Genomic DNA, 21,556 nt, shown 5'->3' with positions numbered 1-21,556 from the left:
GGCGCAGGTGCAGGTACCGGTACATCCATTCTTGCACGACCTTGGCCCTACCCAGTACTGTACTGCTAGCGGGGGCCTGCTCAGTCAATGGTTCAATGACGGGCCCCGTGTCGACTGTGACGCCAGCAGGTGGTCAGAGCCCTGTTTTGGTACTAGGTATTGATTCCAGCCCGTCCATACTATCCTGGGTCGCGGAATCGACAGCTGCCGTGCTTCTTAGGGGGTTCTAGAGAACTGCTACTGTAGTATCGTCCGGTACGAGTTGGAGGGACCTGCCACCCAGGGCTATGCCAGAGCCACTTTCTGGCGAGGGCTAGTCGCGTACTGGTACTGTACTCGTACCTCCCAGGTACCGCTGCGCGCTTCAGGTCGCTGGTGTCTGGTGCCCCAAATTGAACGAATTTCGCCAATCTCGCCTGTGAGGATGACCGTGGCGCCGTTGCAGATGCTGCTAATTTTGTGGCCGTGGAGACGAGCGTATTGCGTCGCTACCAGGCAAAGAGAGTTTATTATTATAGCATCAAATCTGTCGATCGCCACTCCAACGGTGCTCGTACGAGAGTTTGCGCACGGGTTTGATTACACGGTACATGCGAGGTACCTTGACCCCCCATGCCTCCGAAGTCTCCAGGTCATCTTCTCCGTGTCCCATCCAGGGGAGGCCGAAATCACTCAACCTGGGAGCTTCCTTCGAATCAGATTGGATCAAATGCGATGTTGCCAGAAACAGCATCCGTCAATGCTACCTTGGAGGCTGCTGCCACCGCAATCTGCCGCAACGCCGTAATCGTACTGTACTGTACGAGTACTTGTACAGTACAGCGCCAGCCCGTATTGCCGCATTTCCTCTTTTCAGGGTCTTGATCGTATTATAGTGCAGTAGGTACTAAGATAAATACCTGCCTTAGTACCTTAGTCCATATAGTAGTACCTCTACTTGCTTAGCTAGGTGGCCAAGGCTCTGCTGCAGAGATCCGGCACTCCAACCTCCAGTGTAGGTACCTATTACCAGATACCTCGGGTGTCTCCGCAAGACACTTGGCCCCCGTCATCTGTTTCTACATTTCCAGTTGGAGGGGCAACAGCAGCTGGCATGAAAATACAGAGCACACCATCCAATGGCAGTCTCAGACCGCCTGGAATCAGGTCGACTGCATAAATCCGATGGAAGCTTTGGCGCTATCCCTATATTTGCCTTACCTAAGCTAAGGCATTGATGATCATCTTGGACTTGGACTTGGAGCGTGTACTTGTACATGTACTTTACCCTGGGGACGAGCGCGGGTTTACAGTACGCGCTACCCGGCCTAGCAAAGACGCGTTTAAATTCATCAATGGATGGATCCGCTTGTCGCTCCGTGGTAGGGCACTACTTGGCCTGCCGGCGCGCCAGAGCCCATGACCTCAAGTACAATGATATTACGGGACCCTCGCCACGTGATTGATTGTCCTCGGCGCGATTTAGGTGCTGTTGGATGGATTACTTTGTTGGGATGCAGACTCAAGCCGCACACCAAAGTTTAGCTGTACCTACCAAGGTACTTAACCTAACTGTAGTATCGATATTTTCGTACCGTAGCTTGAATGACTGGCTGCTGTTGGTCTTGAGCACGAGGCTCCGCTGCTGGCTACCGTATACTTGATCTGGCCTCCATCTTGCAATGCCCCCAAAAACCCAATAAGCGGCCCTGATCCCATGGTGGGTGGCTGCTCGGCACGAACTGCTAAAATGAGGGACCCCTGGGCTGGGTAAATGTAAATATACCGGGAAGCAGCTGTAATGAGAGGTGCGGTGAACAAGTACAAGTACAATGCCCTCGCCTGTGCGTGGTACCGTGCTCCGTACCTGGGGGGGGCATTTAGCAGCCGGAAACACGGGGGCCGTACCCAAAGCAAAGTAGAATGACGAGGGGCCGGTGGACGTCCATGTTTCTCAATCTGGAACACGGGGGGAGGGGATTATAACTACCTAGCACAAGTACTCGTAGCAGTTAGTGGCAGGAGAAGGGAACACGAGGGAATGTCTGTGGCAGGAATGGCGGGCTTTTCTTGTGCTACAGGTCCAGGTGACATGACATGACATGCTGTTGTTTGATGAATGAATGAATGAATGAGATACACTGATCCATCGTATATACGAGCCCGATGTATCTAGAGCGAGAGACCTGGTTAGTACCTGTAACAGACACCTGTCCTAAGCTATGGCTACCTGTACTGTACACGTATAGTCCTGTACGAGCACATACATTGATCGAATTGACACCACCAAGGCTCCGTCAGCAAATGAACCGCCGTTAAATGCCAATGTGGCCAAGCATGGATATCCATTGATCGGTTTGGCAGGTGGAATTGAACCACCAAAAATGCGACGTTTGCTTTTGCCGCCATTGGTGCTTTTCCGCTGCACCCGCCTGCATGGGAGATGCAGTGGAGGGATTTTAATGCAGCAGAGCATGCAAATGCATTCATTCTTGTAAGTACTATACAGTAGTCTCAGCATGCTAAGGCAGAGGACACATAGATTATGACGAAGGTAGCCGTCATATTGACCTGTAACCAACATAACCCAGCCCGCGCCTCAACTGAAATACTGGCTGGCTGAGGGCTGTTGTGGTTGCTGCGGTTGCTGTTGCGGTACCGGTACCTCGACCTCCCGCCTGAACCCGTACCTCCCTCCCTCCCGCACTCTGCAGGCTGCCAACCTTGTGCCTTGTGCCTGTACCTGTACCTGTACCGCCCCGGCATCCAGTAATCGTTCCGTCCAGGTCCTCAAGGTCCTGTACCTGCGGCTTTAGTGGCTGCACACCTCTGTCAAGTTTCAGTTTTAGTTTTGCCATCTCCAACATCAACCATCGCCGCCCCTCAATTTTGGTTTATCCGATGAATTTGCCATTCCGCGCCGAAACGAACGCCGCCGTCTATCAATAGCACGTATACGAGCATAAGCCACCAAAGTTCTTTTACGAGCTGCAGACCTGCAAAGACATGCTGGCTATTAAGGTTGATCGGTAGCGACGATCCGTCGCTCTACTCTCCTGTACTCGTACGGCACAGTACAGTACAGTCAGTATACGACCGCTGGCCTAGCCGTGATACTCGTATCGTGCCATCCATCCCATGCCATCAAACCGCCCTCTTCTCGTCCGTCTGTCGCTCATCCTGCTGCGCCCGCCACGGCCCTTGGCAATGGCATTGCCTCGATCTGTTTGTTTCTGGACTCACGGCAGCTCCACATGTGTAACAAGCACCCCAGGCCGGCTAGGCTAGTGTGCAATGGGCAGGCCGCCACCCGTTCTGGGGAAGCCCCAAGTGACGATGGTCACCATGACAGATGCAGGTGTGGCCATCTATAGTCCTGGGCAGTGTTTTCAGATGTCCCGAGTACGGGTACAGCCTGGCCTCATGTTGCCCAGATCTCGCGAGGCCACTCGTCATACAGTCGTCCAGATGGTCTTCGGCGCCTTGGCAGGAATCCCGGCACACGACGGCTTCTCGCAGAACAGCCAACAGCCAGCCAACAGCCAGCCCACAACATGGCAATGCGCTGCTCGCACTGCTTTGCACTGCTTTGCACCACATCCCCATCCTCATCTTCACGCCACCACGGCCTGATTTGCGGCTGGGGAAATAGACGGCGAAGCTTGCTTGGGACTAGGCTGGCAGATCTTTGCAAGCACCCGGCAGGCAAGCTCCGGCTCGTCGCTCAGCGGCCAAAGTCTATTTTCTTGTCCATCTCTTTTCGAACCATGCCCGTACGATGCCTATCGAATACAGCAGGTCTTCTCAGAAGGGCATGTCCATTTCATTGAATGCTGAGCTAAATGCTCACCACGGCACCTTACGGATGGGAGATGCCCAACTACACTCATACATCGTGTTGCGCTGTAAGCACCGAAACCAAGTCATACTGGCTGTTGCTTACAGCTGCACATATCATGGCTGGGCTACGTCTGGCTTGGCGTTTTCCGCTGTTCCTTTCTCTTTCCTTTCTCCTTCTTCCTATTTTCCCTCGCGCACTACTGTCTGCTATCAGGCTGATTCACCACATGTCCAAAATGTGCCGCAATGTCGCCGGGGAACCATTTAGCCGCCTCAAATCTGGATGTTCAGCTGTCGTGATGATACCCGTCGCCGTTGTGAGCCAAGTATTGCGAGAGGACCCGAGATGCCTCCGCTTTATACCAAGACCCGTCACTTCATGCAATGTAACGGGTCAATGCATTATTACGTGCCTGTGCCGTTCTGCCGTGCTGTGTGTGGCGTGGAGCGATTTTGCTTGCCAAGGCCACGAGCCTCAAGCCAACAATCTTATCGCACACCGTGTGAAAACATGACAGAAAGAAGTCCATCTTTATCCTCAAAAGTGAAGAAGCCCAGAGGCCAAACCTGTGTGCTCGATAATGGCTGTAGAGAGTTGACTATGGTTTGTTCATCTACTTCATCGACTTCACAAGTGGCAATCCTACTCTCGCAAAGCACAATAAGGCTATGCAACATAGGAGAACCTCGACACGCGAGTCCCTGCTGTGATTTCCCGTTGATCCTACGACTCAATTGCAAACCAATAATATTCTTCAGCAGCCATTTTGCTAGAGAAATCTATACATACCAATATGCTTAGAGAGACAAGCCCGGCAGGCGTGCCACACATGACCGAAATTTGACCTCACAGGACTTGAAGGCTGAATCAGATGCATGTCGGATATTTAATATTGGCGCCTATGCTCAACCACGCCAATAGCTCCGTCATTGCATGCATAAGCAATATGATATTCTCGTATCTCACTGTAACCCAGACACAGCACGGTTAGGGTCGCAATTTTCAATATCCAAATTAGTTGTCAGCATACTCGGCGAGGCTGTGCTGTACTTCAGGCTACACTCTGCAAGACACTCTCAGCTGATATCATCTCCATTCCGCTCTATGAAAACCCATATTATGTCAGGCCGGGTGAGGCGCAGCCAGTGCGAGACTCGTTGCCGATCTGTCTGTTCGTCATGCCTCTCATTCCGTTCAGCCCTACCGCAATATGCGCCTCGCTTTGGCGGTAACACGGGCCTTGTGCTGCTTCGAGGAGAGGCTGGTGCAACCCATCTGCCACATGCAAGTGGGCGTGCAGAGTGCCCAGACCAACTTTTCACACAGAAGCCTCACTATGGCCGAGCCTATCTCACTCTTGTGACCTCTGATTCTTGCAGGAGTGGTTGTGAAACTGCCAGTCTTTAGCAATGCCAAGAGGTGCTGTGCAGCAAGTCTCTGGAGAGGCTTACCCTATGCTCTGGCTAGGATGGTCTCGTTCTACTTGACGGAGCAATACAGACATGCTCATAAAAACACACAAAACATTTTGTCCCTTTCGGTCTCTCAGCCAGGCATGCGGTTGGCCTCCGCAATGCGCCAACCAATCGGCAGACCCTGCTTTCAGGGACCCTGACCGGGACCCCTGAAAGCCGAAATTCCATCTTACTTGGAGGCCAAGAGAAAAAGGAAAATGAAGGAACAAGTAGGGTGTTGGTGCTCTACAGCAAAATGTTTGGAGAGCCTAGTGTTTCTGATACTGTTGGCGTCGGAACAGCCCCGGAGCCCCTGTATCAGGTTTGTTTCTTGGATACAGGTTTTGACAGGATGACGGCGCTGCTAGTGGCAGTACCAAGCACGGGGGTAAGAGAGCAAGCAGCCGCATGAGATGAAGGGATGAATTACCAAAGGACTTTTTTTTTTTTCCTTCATTCGTCGACGGATCTTTGTCGCGCGAAGGACAACTTCGTCATCTGCTGTTGACTTGGATGCTTTAAGTGGGTGCTTGATACGACGCTGTCTCACATCATCTCTTTTTTGCCCGGGAATACAAGCACGCTCAAACCATGCTCTCTGGCCTCACCACAAAGCTCGCCCTGAAAAAGGTCGGCCTCTCGAGCGACGCCCTGGACCTGTCAGCGCTCACCGCACCGCCGCGGACAAGCACAGGCAAAAGCACAGGCACCGGGGATACCCAGAGCGGCGCCTGGGGCACATGGATGTCGACCACGTCGCTGCCGCTCAGAGTCCACCCTTGGCTTGCTCCGCCGCCGCCGCCGGTAAAGCCGGCGCCGGTGCCTCGGATCGGACAGGTCGCGCCGCTGGATCGGCAGAGGAGGCTTCAGCTGGGAGGGAGGACCAAATGCCTAGTTGTATTTATGAGGTGTGTTGGCTGTGCTTGTAAGTCCTACGACCCAGTACCGTTGTTGTCATTGTCATAGCCCATATAGCCCTGAGTGGTGAGGCTGCTCTTGCTATCCATGTACCCATTTACCATACATCACAATTCCACAAGTATAAGCCCGTTTAACAAAAGATGTACCATGTATATACAGTTGCCCAAAAGACATTCCTCAAGCTCCGCGCAATAGCAAACCGCCACGCCGGCTCAATCACCTGCATCGCCATCTCACACTCGTCCGAACGAGCCACATACAAGTGGATCGACCTCCTCGGCGGCTCATGGAACGTCCAGATCGTCATCGACCAGGAGCGCTCCATCTACGCCGCCTGGGGCCTCGGCACAGCAAGCAGCATCTGGTACGTCCTCAGCCCATCAACCCAAGTCCAATCGTGGAAGGAAACGGGCTGGCTGGGAGAGAAAGTGGTGGGGGCCATCCAGCGAGGCGGTGCTCGTGAGGCGACGGGCAGATATACGGAGGCGAAAAGAGGACGGGGAGAGGACGAGGCGGAGAGTAATTGTTCTTTGACGGAGCTGGGGAGTAAGTGGCAGGAGGCGGGGGCGTTTGCGGTGGATGGGAGAGGGACTGTGGTTTGGGGCGGCAAGGCGACGAGTGCGGATGATGTGATGGATTTGGATGAAGGGGCTAAGCTATTGATGCTGTGATACGATGTTGGTGATGCTGAAGAGGAATATATTGTACATATTTATTTAGGGGGAGGTTATCATACCCTAACTTGGTTATCCAATACCCCAGCGAGATACACCTTTTATATGCCTGGTTCTTTAAGTATCTGCTACTATCGCTGCCTTGATATGAGTACCTACGTAAATAGCCATAAGTTATACAGTACTCATCTGATATGAGTACGTAAATAACCATATGTTATAACACTCACTGCCAATGTAACTCTATTGCTACCCTCTTCTAGTTCTGACATGAGTCCCTACCTTAGGTATGTAAGTAACCACATGTTATAACACTGCCAATGTAACTCGGGATACACACCATGCTGGATAGCATAAACCACTTCCTGATTCATTCATCATGATAACTTGTTGGTATATTAAAATATCAATACGTGTTCCCCCGAGAGACAAGAAAACCCCCTGTTCCAATCTCCTCACCATCATCAACTCACACAATCAAATCAAAAAAAAAAAAAAATCGAGCACGTTTCCCAACCCATTATCTTTGCTAGCATTTGCAACTAAAAAAGAAAAAAAAATTCCTATAAATTTCCCCCAATTATCGTTCTTTCCCCTCCATCAAGTGACTGCGCCTGTAATTCCCAAGTATATAAAGGAAGCAGACCGTTGTCAACAGTGAAAGCAACCCCCCTTGATAAAGTAAAGTAAACCCATTCCAGTCCCTCGAGAGAGAGAAAAAAAAAAAAAAAAAAAGAATTCCGTTAAAAAGAGCCCAAGCCTATTCCCAGAGCCGCCCAGTAGAGAAGAGAAGGAAAAGTGAAAACCACACAAGGAAAGCCAAGTCCCAAAATCCCCCCCCCCCAGTTCCGCTTCGTGCTCAACTGCCCCTTTTCTTTTTTCCACCCGCGTTTTCATGTCTTTGTTTTTTTGTGCCTTTTTTGGTAGTTGTTTCTGTTGTTTTTTTCGGGTCCTTTTTGAGCACCAGACATCTTCCATTCCCATGTCCTCAAGTCAAAATCCCAACCAGCCAAGTCGCATGTCGTGTATTTTGTTTTCCATCTTTGCCAGTCTCACCGGTAGCCCAATGGAACGCCTTTCCATGTGTCCCGGATAGTGATGATCAAATTTTGTTTCCCTGCCAGCAAATGAACTACTCCATAGCCGACTCCAGCCAAACCCATCCCCTTCCCGTCTTGCAGCCAACTCTCTCCAAACGCTCTGTTCAATTTTGTAATCCCACCATCACATGTGTAAATCGAGTCGCCAAAACTCAAAAAAAGGATACGCCGTTGTCGCAACCAAGGACGCAACTCCTCATTCCAGTCCCAATCCTGCGCCAAAAGCAAGATAAACTCCTACCCGGATACCCTTGCTCCTCTGTCGAGTTCACCCAACAGGCCATCCCAATTCCAGATCCCAGGTATAGAGTAGAGCAAGCCTCCCCCTATTTTTGCCTTTGTCGTAATCGCCCGGAAATGCCTCGCAATACCTTTCTTCGCCGAATATCGTACCAAAGACTACCCAGCGAAAAACAAAACGCGAAGACCGAAATCAACCGCCTTGACCAAAAATGACCGAACGAAAATGCCAATGGATCCATTCCCTTGCCTCCCCAGCGCCTTTGTTTTTTTCTACTAATGCAACAATTCAACTTGCTCTTCTCCTTGCTCCTGCAGCCAAAAATGACAAAAAGAAAAAAAAAGTGACAACCACCTTTCAACGCCGCCGCAAATGATGAACCGACTGAGTTTTAACCCCAGACGCTGGCTTGAGCACCGAGGCCAGACTGGCCCCAAACTCCGTTACCGCGGCCCCAGCCACCGTTTGCAGTGTGAGGAGTGCTGGAGCGCTTGGCAGAAGCATTGCCCGTGGGTGTTCCAGTGGGACGAGTTCCAATGGGGGCAACGGCGGCTCCTTGAGAAACCTTGGAGCCAGGTCCAAAGTCTCCGCGGGGAGGAGAGGCGTTGGTCGGGCTAGACGTGCTGGTACGGCTCTGGGAGCCGACGGCGTTGTCAAACACCTTGTTGGTCGGTCCAGCGGTCTGAGGGCTAGTGGTGCTCTGAGGTCGCGAGCCGACATCAGCCGCACTGATATCAACACCGGATCCCGGGGTTCCCACGTCCTGGGGAACGCGGCCAATGCTGTCATAGGTGAGGGGAGAGTGGCCTCGCAGGCTTGCAGGGCCGCTGGGACCAGGGGCTCCGGCGCGGATATTGCCAGTCTCGTCAATGTAGCCGCCCTTGTCGGCAAAGCTGCCCTCTCCATACAGAGCGCTGCGCTGGCGAGCAATGAGCTCACGAGTCTCCTCCTCCGTCATATGCTTGTTGTTTCCCTGCTGGGTGGCAACATCAGACAAGACACCTACGTCAGAAGAAAAAGAGACGTTAGCACGTATTGCCCACCATCCTCGACGCTGAACCATAAACACGACGCAGACAATTGACAAGAGAAAACAAAACTGAGATGCCATCTCAGAAAAGAAACAGCCATTCCGGCGACAAAACGGCTCGGGATGAGAAAAAAACAAAAGACTCGGCGGGACAGGCAGGTGTCCATCTTGAACCACCCCATTGGCCAATAACATTTTTTTTAATTATTTTTTTTTTCTGGCTTGGGAACTTCTTTGAATAGGAAGATTGGAAGTGCTACACAGTTGAGGGAGGCCTACTTCGTTGATATTGCTGCTCCGTGTGGAGGTTTCGAAGCTCACGCTCCCGCTGAGCTGCCATCCTTCTCTTAGCCTGCATGACCTGCTCCGCCTCGTTGGAGCCTCGAGAAGACTGGTGACGCTGGGCAGCATAGAAATTGTGGAGGTTTGCTCCCTGAGGGCCACGAGCGTCATCGAAGTTGTTAACGGAGTGAGCACGAGGACCACCCATTCGACCATCTATAGGGGGGGGACAGTTACGCGGTTAGCCATAGGACTCTTTTGGGGGCCTGCTCGAGGCCCTTCTCTGCCTATTACAAGTAGGAGAGGGGGGGAGTGAGAGGAGAAGAGGGGGTTTTGGTTCTTGTTTTCTTCTTCTTCTTCTTTTGTAGCCAGCGACTGCTAGTAGGGTATGGAAAACTCACGTCGCGCACCCATGACATAGCCTTTGCCGGATTTCTGCAAGTTCTCGTGGGCACGATCAACCTCTATGAATCAACACGTTAGCAACTGTCCCCAATAATCATGTCAAAAATCGACCAGACGGGGGACAAGAGGGTCGCAAGGGGCCGTCGCAAGAGTCAATATTTTATGGGGGCAGAAGTGGCAGCTTTGACAGTTTTGGCATATTTGGCGCACTAATGATAGCAACCCAGAAAACAAGCATCAAACAATTGCCCCGTCTTGCATCGTGGGTCGGAAACGCCACCCGTCAGTCAGTACGTACCATCAAATTGATACGAAAATGCAAAGTCGTCCTGCGGCTGTGGTCCGTTGGCACCTGCGGGCATCAACTCGTTAGTCACGGCGCCCACGTCAAGAGACAGACAGAGAGAGCGCGCAACGTACCTGCGCGAACAGGAGTGCTCGCGCCGTGGTGGTCCCAGTTGTTCTGGGCCGGAGCCGACCACTGGGGGTTGTCGTAGTAGGACATTGTTTGCGTCGGGGACAGGAATCGGTCGAGGGACGAAGACAAGGCGGCGATGGCGATGGACGGCTATCTTGCGGGCTAGAGATCCAAAGGTGTTAGTGGTGAGGATGCGAGATAAAATCGATCAAAAGTTGCGGTCAAATGCAATTTGTGGGGCCATGGATAATGGAAAACGTCGTCATATCAGTTTCCCCACGGCCGAGAGAGTTGGAACTGGAACAGGCGGCAGCCGGGGTGGGCGCTGAAGATGCGACGTCTCCAAGAGTGACTTGTGGGCAGCGAGCCGCGAGCCCAGGCCCGATGAGGCCCGTAGAGGCCCGTAGAGGCCTGTAGAGGGGAAGCGAGGGCCTGGATCAAGCGATCCGGCGAGGCACGTCGTGGCAAAGCAAATTCCGCTCAGCCTCACGGCCGGGGCACAGCAGAGACGAGACGGGACAGACAGACACTCACCCCCGGAGAAAACAAGGAGCTGGGACCTTGACTTGAGCGGCGGCTGGGGATTCGTCGGGCGGCAGCAAAGCGAAGGAGGACGAGCAGAGGGAGAGTAAAAAAAGAAAAAAAAAAAAGCCGCGGCGCGACGAAAATGCAGAGGCGTCAAATCGTCAAGTAAAGGGGTCTCGGGAGAAATGAAGACGAAGCGGGGCCGAGCCAAACCAGCTCTGGACTGCGGGAACCGGCTTAGCGCGCAGATTGTCTGGTGGACAAGGTGCTGTAGTTACTGAAGAATTTCTAAAGAGAAGAGGGAAGAGAGAGGAGAGAAGAGAGAAGAGAGAAGAGAGGAGAGAGAAGCACGGGGCAAAAAAGAGAGCGGCGCTACACAGCGGCCAGGCGGAACGATGGGAGTGAAGAATCTGCAGAATTCGCGATGGGGGAGGAAAAAAATGCGAGTTACTTAGGGGGAGGGGAGAAGGGGAAAAAAACCTTGACATGAACTGAAAGTGGCCAGAGGATGCAGCGAGCGCAGCACAGGCAGGTGTCATGGTCAGCACTGCACTGTACCTGTACAAGCAGCATGTACATTAGTAGTACAGTGCAGCAGCCCACTGCGGCCAGTGGCTGACAGGCCTATCGGACGCTGGGAAGAGGCTACATGTACATGTAATCAATTGGATCGGATGGAAAATCCATCAAGGTCTTCAAGATTACAGCACACTGTATGGATTTGCATTGGGTGAGCCCTTTTTACGGGACCCTGCGGATTGTCATTGGATTCTGCCTGTTGGACAAGGGATTCTTGCATTAATTTGGTTGATCCGCGTCCAACTACTGTAACTGTAACTGCAACTGCGGGTTCAACTCTCCGAGCATCACAGGCAAGTCTCAAAGCGTTCATCTATTGGTTATCAGTTGGGCTTGGCCCTAGGAACAACAACTCTACTACCACCTGACGCTCGAAAGAATGGATAAAGGAAGAAAAAAGGAAGAAAACAGGCCCAGTGCCATCAATTGTCATATCCGAGTACCAGGACCCGTGTTGGCCCTTGTACCGCTACCTGCTGCTGCTCCGCAACTCCACCACGGATGGCTCGATCTTGGCGCAGATGGGGCGGAGAGGCGAGCAGAGGGAAATAAGAAAAAGGGAACGGTCAAGAAGAGGTACCTATGCTAGGGAGAGTATACTACCTAGTATACTCGTATGTAGGAGATGATGGTTAGAACACATACTTAGCACTTAGTACCTGCTAGGTAATGTAACGAAGCATCATGAAAGCATTGGGCCCGCCAACACGGCCCGTTTGCCTTCGGCGACTTGTCTCGCAGCTGGGCCATGGCGATGGCGCTTTAGGGCGTTTTTCAGGGTGTCATGCGGAACAGTACAAGTCGATCCAGCACGGTGCGGTGCAGCCCGGGGGAGCTACAGCAGCCACCCGCCGGAGCAGGAGAGCTGAGGCCATCATTGAACATCCATTGCTTTGATGACTGGGCTGTGTTCTTCAGCCTTACCGAGGCCCTTTGGACAGCTGCCGTGGCTCCATGGTGTAACTGTACGTAAAGAATTGAACAGGATATATGTACTGTACATCTAAACAGCAACCTCTGTTGTTCATGGATTTGAATGGATGGATTATACAAGTACAGGTACAGTATTACACCACCGCCCAAAGAGAAAAGAAAGAAATACATCAAAAATTGAACTGATCCATCAAAAACGCCTCCCCCCGGCCCGCCCGCCTGCCCATTTGGGGCTTCTACGGAGTAATCCGTCTTCCCCGTCCACATCCATTGCCTCTTTCTGCCTGTTACATAGTACATCCCCCTTATGCCCTCGTATCAACCAAACACTGCTTTGCTTCTCTCATCCCTTCTTCCAGATGGATGCTGTAAGCACCCGTTATCGCCAGATGGCATCCCGCGCGCCTTGCCTAAACTAACTATAGCCCGTCGCCGTCGTGCGATAAGACGTCATGACTCTGGCCCTCTTCTCTTCATGGCCTCTTGCAGTCTTGCAGCAACGCAAACACATCCTACTAAACAGCAGAACTTTGATTCCCCCTTGAGCTTCTCTCTCTGCTTCTTCTTCTTCTCCATACTTCTGCTACCTAGCAGTACTTACTAGTCCTCTTGCAAAATCCCTGCTGGTCCCCCCCGGTGCCCGTTTTGAGCGTGGCTTCTCTTGTCTTGTTCCCTGTTTGTGGGGTATGGAGGGGCCGCCATCTGCTGCTACTCGTACTTGATGGCTCGTCGAGGCCGCCAAACGGATATTTGTCTCCATTTGTCAAGATGCGCGCCACTTGGCCCCGACTTATACCCGGATTATTTTCTTTTTTTTACGAACCAGAGTTGGCTGATTGCATTTACAGTGCTCACACGTTATGAGTACACACAACTACCGCTCGATGTCTGTCTGTTGGGGGCGGGACATTGGCCCTACCTACCTAGTAGGTATTCACACGGGCTGAAAGAGAGGCACACACAGAGAGAGATGGACCTTTTTTTTTTCCTCTTGGCTTTTGCCATGGCATCCCGAGGCCACGGTTTCCCGCTGCGGCCCGTCCAAGGCGCAGTCCTTTTGAGTTTGGCTGCTGTGCCTCTTCCGTCATGCTACCATTACTCGTACTGTACAAGTGTGCGTACCTTTTTTTTTTTCGTTTGCCAGCATACCAGCACAGAGCAATGCTGTCCATATTCTAGTATTCGCTCGCATGGTATCAGATAGGTATCTATCGTCTTGCTTCCAAACTGCCAGCGCCAGTACCGGTACCAAGACCAGTGTCTTGTTGCCGGCAGTAACTCACCACCGTCCTATATAGCCTGTGTGTGTGGCGAGGCATAATGCCTAATACCGATGGTTCGGACTGGACTGGCCAGGTGAGTCGAGGCTATTTGATGGCACTCATATAGTAAGCCGCCATCTTCATCCCTTCCCCCCCGCCCTGCTTCTTCTCTTTGTGGCTCACGCGATGGCCGGCCAGGCTGTGTGATAGGCTCATTTAGCCCTTCGGTCCAAGCCGCCAGCCATCCCTCGCCGCTCCACTCGCCCGCTTCATGCATCCAACTTGCATGAATCACCTTCAGCCCGGCTTCACCCCGAATCCTCTCCTCCAACTGGTTTTTTCTTTTTCTTTAGTCTTGTTCTTCTGGGACTAACGGCCAACAGCTTGGGTGACTGCCGCCTCGATATGCAGATGCAGACACTGTGATGACGCAAAATGCTCCACGCCATGTGAGAGTACTTGTACTCGTACCTCACAGCTGCAGCTTTGCTGTGTCTGTCCCGCGCAGCCATGCATGAGTCCTTTCTTGCACCAGCGAGTCAAGTACGAGTATAGACAGTACTTGGCTAGCAGAGGTCTCAGGTCTCAGGTCTCATACCTGATAACCCGTCATCTGATGTCGTTCGGCAATGGCCTGGATAAGACACAAAGAAAGCGATGAGTGTGCCAAGTGCGGGGATCCTGGCTTCATCCAAACTCTCCCAGCTGCCCGTGGATTATGTGCTCGTGCTCGTGCGGCAGCTTGCACGTTTGCTTGGCTGCATGATAGCAAGCCGGCAAGAATGCAGCCGAAAACTCTTCATTCACAGTGTGTAAAGGGGCCACCAGGCGATCCCAGTTCCGCCCGAGTCTCTCTCAGTCTTTCTCTCGCCTCATCCTCCTCGTTGGAGCTCAAGACGATTCGCACCTGGTCTTATCTCAGGACTGCCCGGCTTGGACCGGCAAAGCAACCAGCATTTTTGGCTGCCATTTCGCCGATGCCGACGACGATGCATTGCAGGCTTGCAGACTAATGCACTCACGGCAAAAAGGTTGCGTCGTCCGTCCTGTCCGAGCAGGCCGTCAAGCTAGAGAGCTAAGGCAAAACGTGCATGTTCGTGACAGTGCCGTATCGATATATTGCTTCCGGTGTGGCGCTTTCTGTGACGGACGGCCCACCCTTGCTAGAATCTAGAATTGGTGGCCCGGATATTACACCTGGGGCTCTGCTAGGGAGCTGTGAAATTGCCCTGCTTTTTGGGCAGAGGTGAGAGGCCTCGCGGATGGCGCCGGTAAGCTTTTGGATGCCAGACGTTATTTGGTATTATTGACTTGGCAGGGTATCAGCTACTATGTACACATTCATTAGTTCTCCTCATCCTGTTGCAGTTTGAGCATCTTGTCTTGCTATCGCTTGAGGCAATTCCTACATACTTGTTTATACCAGCCAAAGCTTCCTGCATGTCTCAACGATGAGTATGTAGCACAACCACGAGTACCTAAATAAAAGAATATCCATCATTGGAAATCTCACTTAATAGATAGAATACAGTGGTAGATGAAACAGGGACTCATTCATTGGCATTTGATCCAATATGCCCAGCCACATACAGACGAGGATAGCCGTCAAACGGTATCGCCACTAGATTGAGTTTCCTCTAACCTACCCTAGAATCAGGCACATTGGCACATCAAACACGTTTAAATTAAAAGCATATGGTTTTTAAGTGCGTATGCTCATCGACTCACATTCTCATTCCTATCGACTATTTACTTCTCATCTCACAACTCGCTCAATTTCATTCGTGGCGACGGAGCTGCCGTCCAGTTTGTCTGGGATACAGAATCACCGAGATACCCGAACCTGCGGGCATTTTTCTAGAATAAGCAAGTACCTTTTCAACGGCATGGAAAAAAAGACTTGGCAGGAAACATAAGGTAAAAAAAAAAAACCGACGTCATCGCATGACCCTGCAGGCTCCTGCCTCAATCAATACCCAGTAGACACTTACGAATACTCTCTCTCTCTTTACAACATTCATTGTAAATGTCACTCCTCCATTTTCAAATGTCTCGATAGCCTCACTTTTCCGCCATGTCTTCCTCCAAGTCCAAATCCGCCCCCCTCATCTCCTCCAAGCCCGTCTCCTCCTCCGATGACGACTCCGAGCTGGAGCTTGACTCGGTCCTAGAGCAAGAACAGGCGCAAGATCAAGATCAAGCCCAGGAACAAGACTCCGTCTCACTGCCCGACTCGCCACTGCTCGTTCCGGCCGAAACGCAGCCGAAATGGCTTCGTCACCCGCGATGGTTCCGTCTCGACCGGAGCAGCCGGTGGACGTGGACGCACTGGTGGCGCCGCATTCTCACCTCATTTGCTGACTTGGTGCGCCCTCGCCGGAGCTGGCGGTACGCAGTCGTCGTGCTCGTGTCGGCATATGCCTTGCTGTGTCTCGCCCGTGGCGTGCCGCTGCTTGCCTCGCCGCTGCCGGCCTACTCGGGCCCCTACCATGTCGGCGCCGTGGACGTCGAGATTGCGCTCGACAGCCCGCGGCGGGTGTCCGAGACGGTCTTCAAGGACGGTGGCCGGCCGGCGTTTGAGCACAAGACGACGCTCTTCACCGTCTACTATCCCGTCGACAAGGATGCGAGGGAGCACCGCCGCAGACACGACTGGATTGCGAGGCCGATTGGCCTGACGGCGGCCGGCTATGCAAAGATCATCCACGCCAACAACTTCATCGTCCGACCCATATTCACCTTTGCGCTGTGGATGATTGCGGGCGGCATCACGATTCCCGCAAAGGTCGATGTGCCGCTGCTTGGGGCCCCAGACGCCGAGCCGTTCCCGGTCATGGTCTTTTCTCACGGCGACGCCAGTTCGAGGACCGACTACACCCACTTCGTCGGCGAGCTGGCCAGCCGTGGGTACGTCGTCGCAGCCGTTGAGCACCGAGACGGGAGCTGTCCCGGGACTCTCATGAGAATCAAGGGACAGGACGACCTGCAGCTCCTTGCCTTTAAGGAGGCAGAGCTCTTGTCCGATCCTCCCATGGACACGGCCCGATACAAGCACGAGCAGCTTGCCTTCCGAGACGCCGAGATCCTCGACACAGTCAACATCCTGCGCGCCATCAACAGTGGCAAAGGCGACGACATCTTCAGCCGTAACTCCCGCTCCGAAGGCTCCCACCTGCGCGACTGGGCTGGTCGCCTCGACTTTGGCAATCTCGCTATTGCAGGCCACTCGTTTGGTGCCACCGGCGCACTTCAAGCCCTCAAACACGCACCCTCAGATATCAATCCTGCCGTTGGCGGCATCATCTTTGACCCTGGCAAGTCCAGTGGCCCGCTCAACGCCGTCATCGACGTTCCCCTCCTCATCGTCCACTCAAACACCTGGTCCAAGCAAACCAGCGTCTTCTACGGCCGCCCGCACTTTGACACCGTCAAGGACCTCGCCCTCAGCGTGCTCAAGCGCATCCCCAGCCACTCGTCGTGGTTCCTCACCAGCATCGGCACCTCACACCCCAGCGTCTCCGATGCGCCCCTGATCGAGCCCCTGCTGCTCAGCTGGACCACCGGCGCGGCGCTCAACACCAGGGAGGCCCTGAGGGAGTACGTCCGTGTGGCCGACGACTTTTGGCACTTTTTGCGGACGTCGCGCGGCGCAAACTCTTCGCGGGCGCAGCTTGAACTCGTGCACAGGGGCGAGATGAGGGGCGTCCTGGCGGAAAAGGTTACGCATGAGCAGTATGGCTCTTGGGTTAGTCAGGAGCGTAAAGACGAATTTCCGAAGGACATGGCGCGGCTGTGGGAGGTTCATGTCAGCCCTGTGTCCTATGACGACGATGACGACAAATAATGATGATGATAAATTCTTGATGTTCGCCTCTTGAGGGTTCTTTCGGCTCGATTTGCCTAGAGAGATTCCTACGACTACTTACTTACCCCTTTAATAACCCCATTAAAGCATGGGGACCCGATGGGTTCTTCAAAGACGGCTTGTATAATACTTTGGTTTCCTGAAATAGATGAATAATAATATAATAATGACCCGTAACAGATACACATAAAGAGTTTCCACATCTTGCTTGTTGAGACACGTAAAGTCAATGTGAAAACTGCAAAGATTCTATCTAGCCCCTGTTGAAACAATTGTTCTTTCCGGTCTGTCAACCAAATTACAATAACTAATGAATTCAGTAATATCGACATTCTTTCTTTGCTCACGCCCGGCCATGATAAATCGTGCACCATCCAGAAATAATAAATGCTCTACTTCAGCTCAACCAGCACATAGCCTACTGCCCCCCGCACAAACTTAGATAAAGGCTGCTGACAGACTGTCGCTGCTCTGTCTCGTCTGGCTACCTGCAATTCTCTGTCGTCGACTACTCAGAAACAAGTCAACCATCCTCCGGCTCCCCATGGCCTGCGCATCAAAGTCTCGACGCCCCAACTCGTCAACCCCTGGGTCTGCTTCTGACCCAAGTTCGCCTGACGGCTCTTCTGCCTTCCATACCCCGGGTGAGCCTGTCCTACTAACCCCAAACTGCCTCTTAAGAGCGGTCGTAAAGCCGGGGCTAGACTTGGCCGATGCGTCATTTGCCCCGAGACGAGTTCGTGATCGTCGTTTGAGGCGCGCCTCTTCTCTGACAGGATCGAATGGTTTAGAACAAGTGTTTAGAGAGGGATTTCGTGGCTCTCCCATTAACGATTCAGCGTTAGTCGCACAAGTGTTGACGTTGGGAACCGACGGAATAGTGCGCAGATGCCCTTTTGGAGCCACTGGTGAGGCATCTTTACTACAGGCGCTTTTGGATCGCACCCCTGATGTCGGTGGAGAGTTTTCATTGCTAGCCGTAGATTGAAGATGCCAAGGATTCACAAGATGGAATTTCCCCCTTGGTATTGGTGTCAAGACAGAAGGACTGTGGTTATCCTTGCTCAGCCCCAGCTTAGGTGACAGGCCGCCACCTGGCGCGTCTTGAGGATAATCATCCACATCAGAGTCAATCTCCGTCTTCTCCCTGACATGGCTAAAAGTCTGGGGGGCAGATGAAGGCTCTTGAGAGAGATCAGGCTTAAGTGTGGTCGGAGGCGTCTCCAGCTTGGACACGTTGGCACTGAGCCAAGTCTTCCACTCGACAGAGCTGGCAGAGGAGCTATCTCGAGTATGACTTGGAGGTGGCAGCCGTGGTCTTTCGGTATTGAGGAAGATGGTGGCGTCACCGTGAACCTGAGGTCTTGGTTCTTCTTCTGTTGATCTCAGAGGAGGCGAGGGTTCATCAACTTGGGGCGCATTCTCTTCGCTGGAGTTAGAGTACACGCTCTCTGCGTAGGCCACTCGTGCATCATCGTCAGATTCCTCAGTGCTTGGGCGGCGTATAGGAAGGCTAAGTGCAGACAGCGAACTTAGATGTTTAGTGCCAGGCGTTTGAGGCTGGTTGCTGGCCTGGGCTGCCCTCATACTCTCTTGCAGTGCTCGGCGATACGGACTTGTTGTACGAAACAGATGACATGTTGGGCTGGCAAAGAAGGCTGAGCTTCGGCCAGAGAGCGTCGGCTTTTGATTCTCAGTAACTGGATGCGGCTTAACATCATTCGTATTAGGGGGAAAACCCGACACGTTCCCAGAACCCGGACTGGGACAAGACTTGTGACCGTAGTCCTGTAGTGAGTCTGAGGATTGATGGCGCCTAATGACGCTTTTTGTAGATTCTGAAGAGTAGCGTGATGTGGTCGACCCTTCAACACTATCTTGGAAGACGTCGTCATCATACTGAACATGGCGAATTGTATGAGTTGATCCTGCATACATGGCTTGACGGGTTTGCCGTCTTATCGTTGAAGTGCTTCGCAGTGAATTTGTCTCCACAGGATCCGGGGTCATATGATCTTCGCCCAATGACTGATTTTGATGGCCGTTTTTTTCTTGCAATCTCTTCATGAGCGCCGAGTACACGCGCTGACTATTGACTATAGGACCAGTATTTATCATGTTCTTGCGATACATTGAGGTCTGATTGTGAGGCGAAAGCGTGGTGTCCATGTCGTCTTGAAGGAGAGACGGGTATTGCCGACTCCAGTTTGCCGAAAGTTGGTTTGAAATTGTGTCTGCTGTGGAGTTGGTCCAACTAGTGACTCGCGATTTATCATCGTCGAGCGTATTGTCTTCTACTTCAATGGTTCCTAAGCTGCCCTGTCGTGACCTGAGCTGTTGACTCGGGGGCACTGCGTGGAAAGAAGGCATGTGAGATATTACGCGATAGAGCGATGCTTCATGGGATAACCGAGCTGGTGTCTGGGAACTGTAGCTGCTGCCGTTATTCGACTCAAGGTCTTGGGGATGCTCTTCAGTCTGGTCCACAATGTCATCTCTATTCTTGGGACGACTGAATAGCCCCTTGATCCTGCTCTTGAGCGATTTGGAGATTTTGCGAGCCTTTTTTCGCAGCCCTGGTTGCTCTGAAGGAATCTGGGGAGGAAATTTGGCACCGTAAATAGACTCTGAAGAGAGAAACGAAGTATTGTTGCTGCTGCCCCGAAGAGATTTGGGGAAGCTCGTCGGATTCGGAGCGTGCCTGTAGCTTGACCGAAAGAAACTTGACGGCCGGCTTTGTAGGCGACTCGAGCGCTCCGACGGCTCATAAAACCCATTGCGTGTCTGCTGTACGGATGCATGGCCGCTGCTAATGCTTGCCCGAGACGTGGATATTTCACAGTCATTTGAGAGGAAGCCCATGGATTTGGGCGATCTCAGTGCTGGGCCACCAAAGCTCCGAAGGGGCTCATTTTCTTTCCTGATCTGTGGCGTTGGCAACCATCCGTTAAGCACATCAACGCTGTCTCCGCTGTCCATCGTGTAGGTGGGAGTGTTCGGGATTGAAGGCGTATACATTGATCTCGACTTGCGTAGTCTCGCGTATGATAATGATGCAGCGTCCTCGCCCGGCTCAAACGAGGATTGCGAAAGATGCTGAGAGCCCACGGGGCGCCGTGGCATATTTATATTTCCCACCAAAGCCATACTCGCTCGAGCGGCTAATCTCCTCTGTGGCTGGGCGTTGGGACCGGCAAACCTCACGCTCTGTTGACGATGCAATCGTGAAGCCTTTCCACCGCCATTGCTCTGTGGCTGAGCTCTATTGTACGAGAGAGTTGCGGCAAGATATGCGTCTCGCTCCGCCGCATATGGCTCGATACTCGTGAGTTCATGGACTGGGTTTCGCACGATGGAAACGGATGACCTGCTCCTGCTCAGGGGGCGATGATTCTGGCTTCTGCAGCTGTTCCTGCGAAGCATTGTCGTTATTGAGGCTGTAGAGGCTGCGCAGAGATGTTGCCCTTATCGTGACGCCTTGTCCGACAATATGAAGCAGATGACGATGTCGAGTGCTGTGATAATGAGATGGGCTGACTATACGCAAAGTATAAGGTAGTTGGATGTGACTTTCCGAGAAGCCAAAAGGCAGAGTTGATGAGCGATGAAGATTACTTTTTGTTTTCCTTTTGGCGTGCTCTTGCCAATTGAGAGGGAGGAGGCGACGATGACGTCTCCCATATCGGAAGAATCCATTTTGCCAGATGGTACGGAAAGAGCCAGTTTTGCACCTCTTTGCTCCTGCCTTGCGGGTGAGTGATTGGGGTTTTTGGCAGCTGGCGGCCATTTGAGTTTTGCGGAGCCAGATTGGGGATGCCTATTAAGGAATTGACGTCTATGCTTCACTTACTAGGTATGAATAATAACTAAAGGCAAATACTTGGGATGAATATTGGAAAAAGCTGCTCAATATACGCTGATAATATTTAATAGACTGAGTTTAGCTTTGGCGTTGTTATTGACGAGTCACGAGTGTATAAGGTGACGCCCATACAATACAAAGTTTAGATGTCAAAGAAAGACAGGGGCAGAGTACACGCTGGTATT

The 21,556-nt window shown here is 52.4% G+C and overlaps 4 protein-coding genes across 4 annotated transcripts; 2 read left to right on the top strand and 2 right to left on the bottom strand.

The window, feature by feature from the left end:
* Positions 1-5,865: 5,865 nt before the first annotated feature.
* TRIVIDRAFT_137514 (uncharacterized protein) lies at positions 5,866-6,866 on the top strand (the record flags this gene model as incomplete). Its single annotated transcript, XM_014095986.2, has 2 exons — positions 5,866-6,199; positions 6,355-6,866. The coding sequence occupies 2 exons, from the start codon at positions 5,866-5,868 to the stop codon at positions 6,864-6,866; spliced, it is 846 nt and encodes a 281-aa protein (XP_013951461.1).
* A 1,735-nt stretch (positions 6,867-8,601) lies between these two features.
* TRIVIDRAFT_75830 (uncharacterized protein) lies at positions 8,602-10,927 on the bottom strand (the record flags this gene model as incomplete). The annotated part of the gene is made up of 6 exons (XM_014095985.1): positions 8,602-9,212; positions 9,520-9,738; positions 9,924-9,986; positions 10,226-10,279; positions 10,348-10,507; positions 10,880-10,927. The coding sequence occupies 5 exons, from the start codon at positions 10,430-10,432 to the stop codon at positions 8,602-8,604; spliced, it is 1,032 nt and encodes a 343-aa protein (XP_013951460.1).
* A 4,791-nt stretch (positions 10,928-15,718) lies between these two features.
* Positions 15,719-17,693, top strand: TRIVIDRAFT_232102 (uncharacterized protein; the record flags this gene model as incomplete). Its single annotated transcript, XM_014095984.1, has 1 exon — positions 15,719-17,693. One exon carries the CDS (start codon positions 15,719-15,721, stop codon positions 17,486-17,488), a length of 1,770 nt encoding a protein of 589 aa, XP_013951459.1.
* A 254-nt stretch (positions 17,694-17,947) lies between these two features.
* TRIVIDRAFT_57223 (uncharacterized protein) lies at positions 17,948-20,932 on the bottom strand (the record flags this gene model as incomplete). The annotated part of the gene is made up of 1 exon (XM_014095983.1): positions 17,948-20,932. The coding sequence occupies one exon, from the start codon at positions 20,930-20,932 to the stop codon at positions 17,948-17,950; it is 2,985 nt and encodes a 994-aa protein (XP_013951458.1).
* Between the last annotated feature and the right edge of the window lie 624 nt (positions 20,933-21,556).

Source organism: Trichoderma virens (assembly GCF_000170995.1).
Source record: "Trichoderma virens Gv29-8 chromosome Unknown TRIVIscaffold_89, whole genome shotgun sequence".
Classification (NCBI taxonomy): domain Eukaryota; kingdom Fungi; phylum Ascomycota; class Sordariomycetes; order Hypocreales; family Hypocreaceae; genus Trichoderma; species Trichoderma virens.
This window is presented reverse-complemented; position numbering and strand designations above follow the sequence as displayed.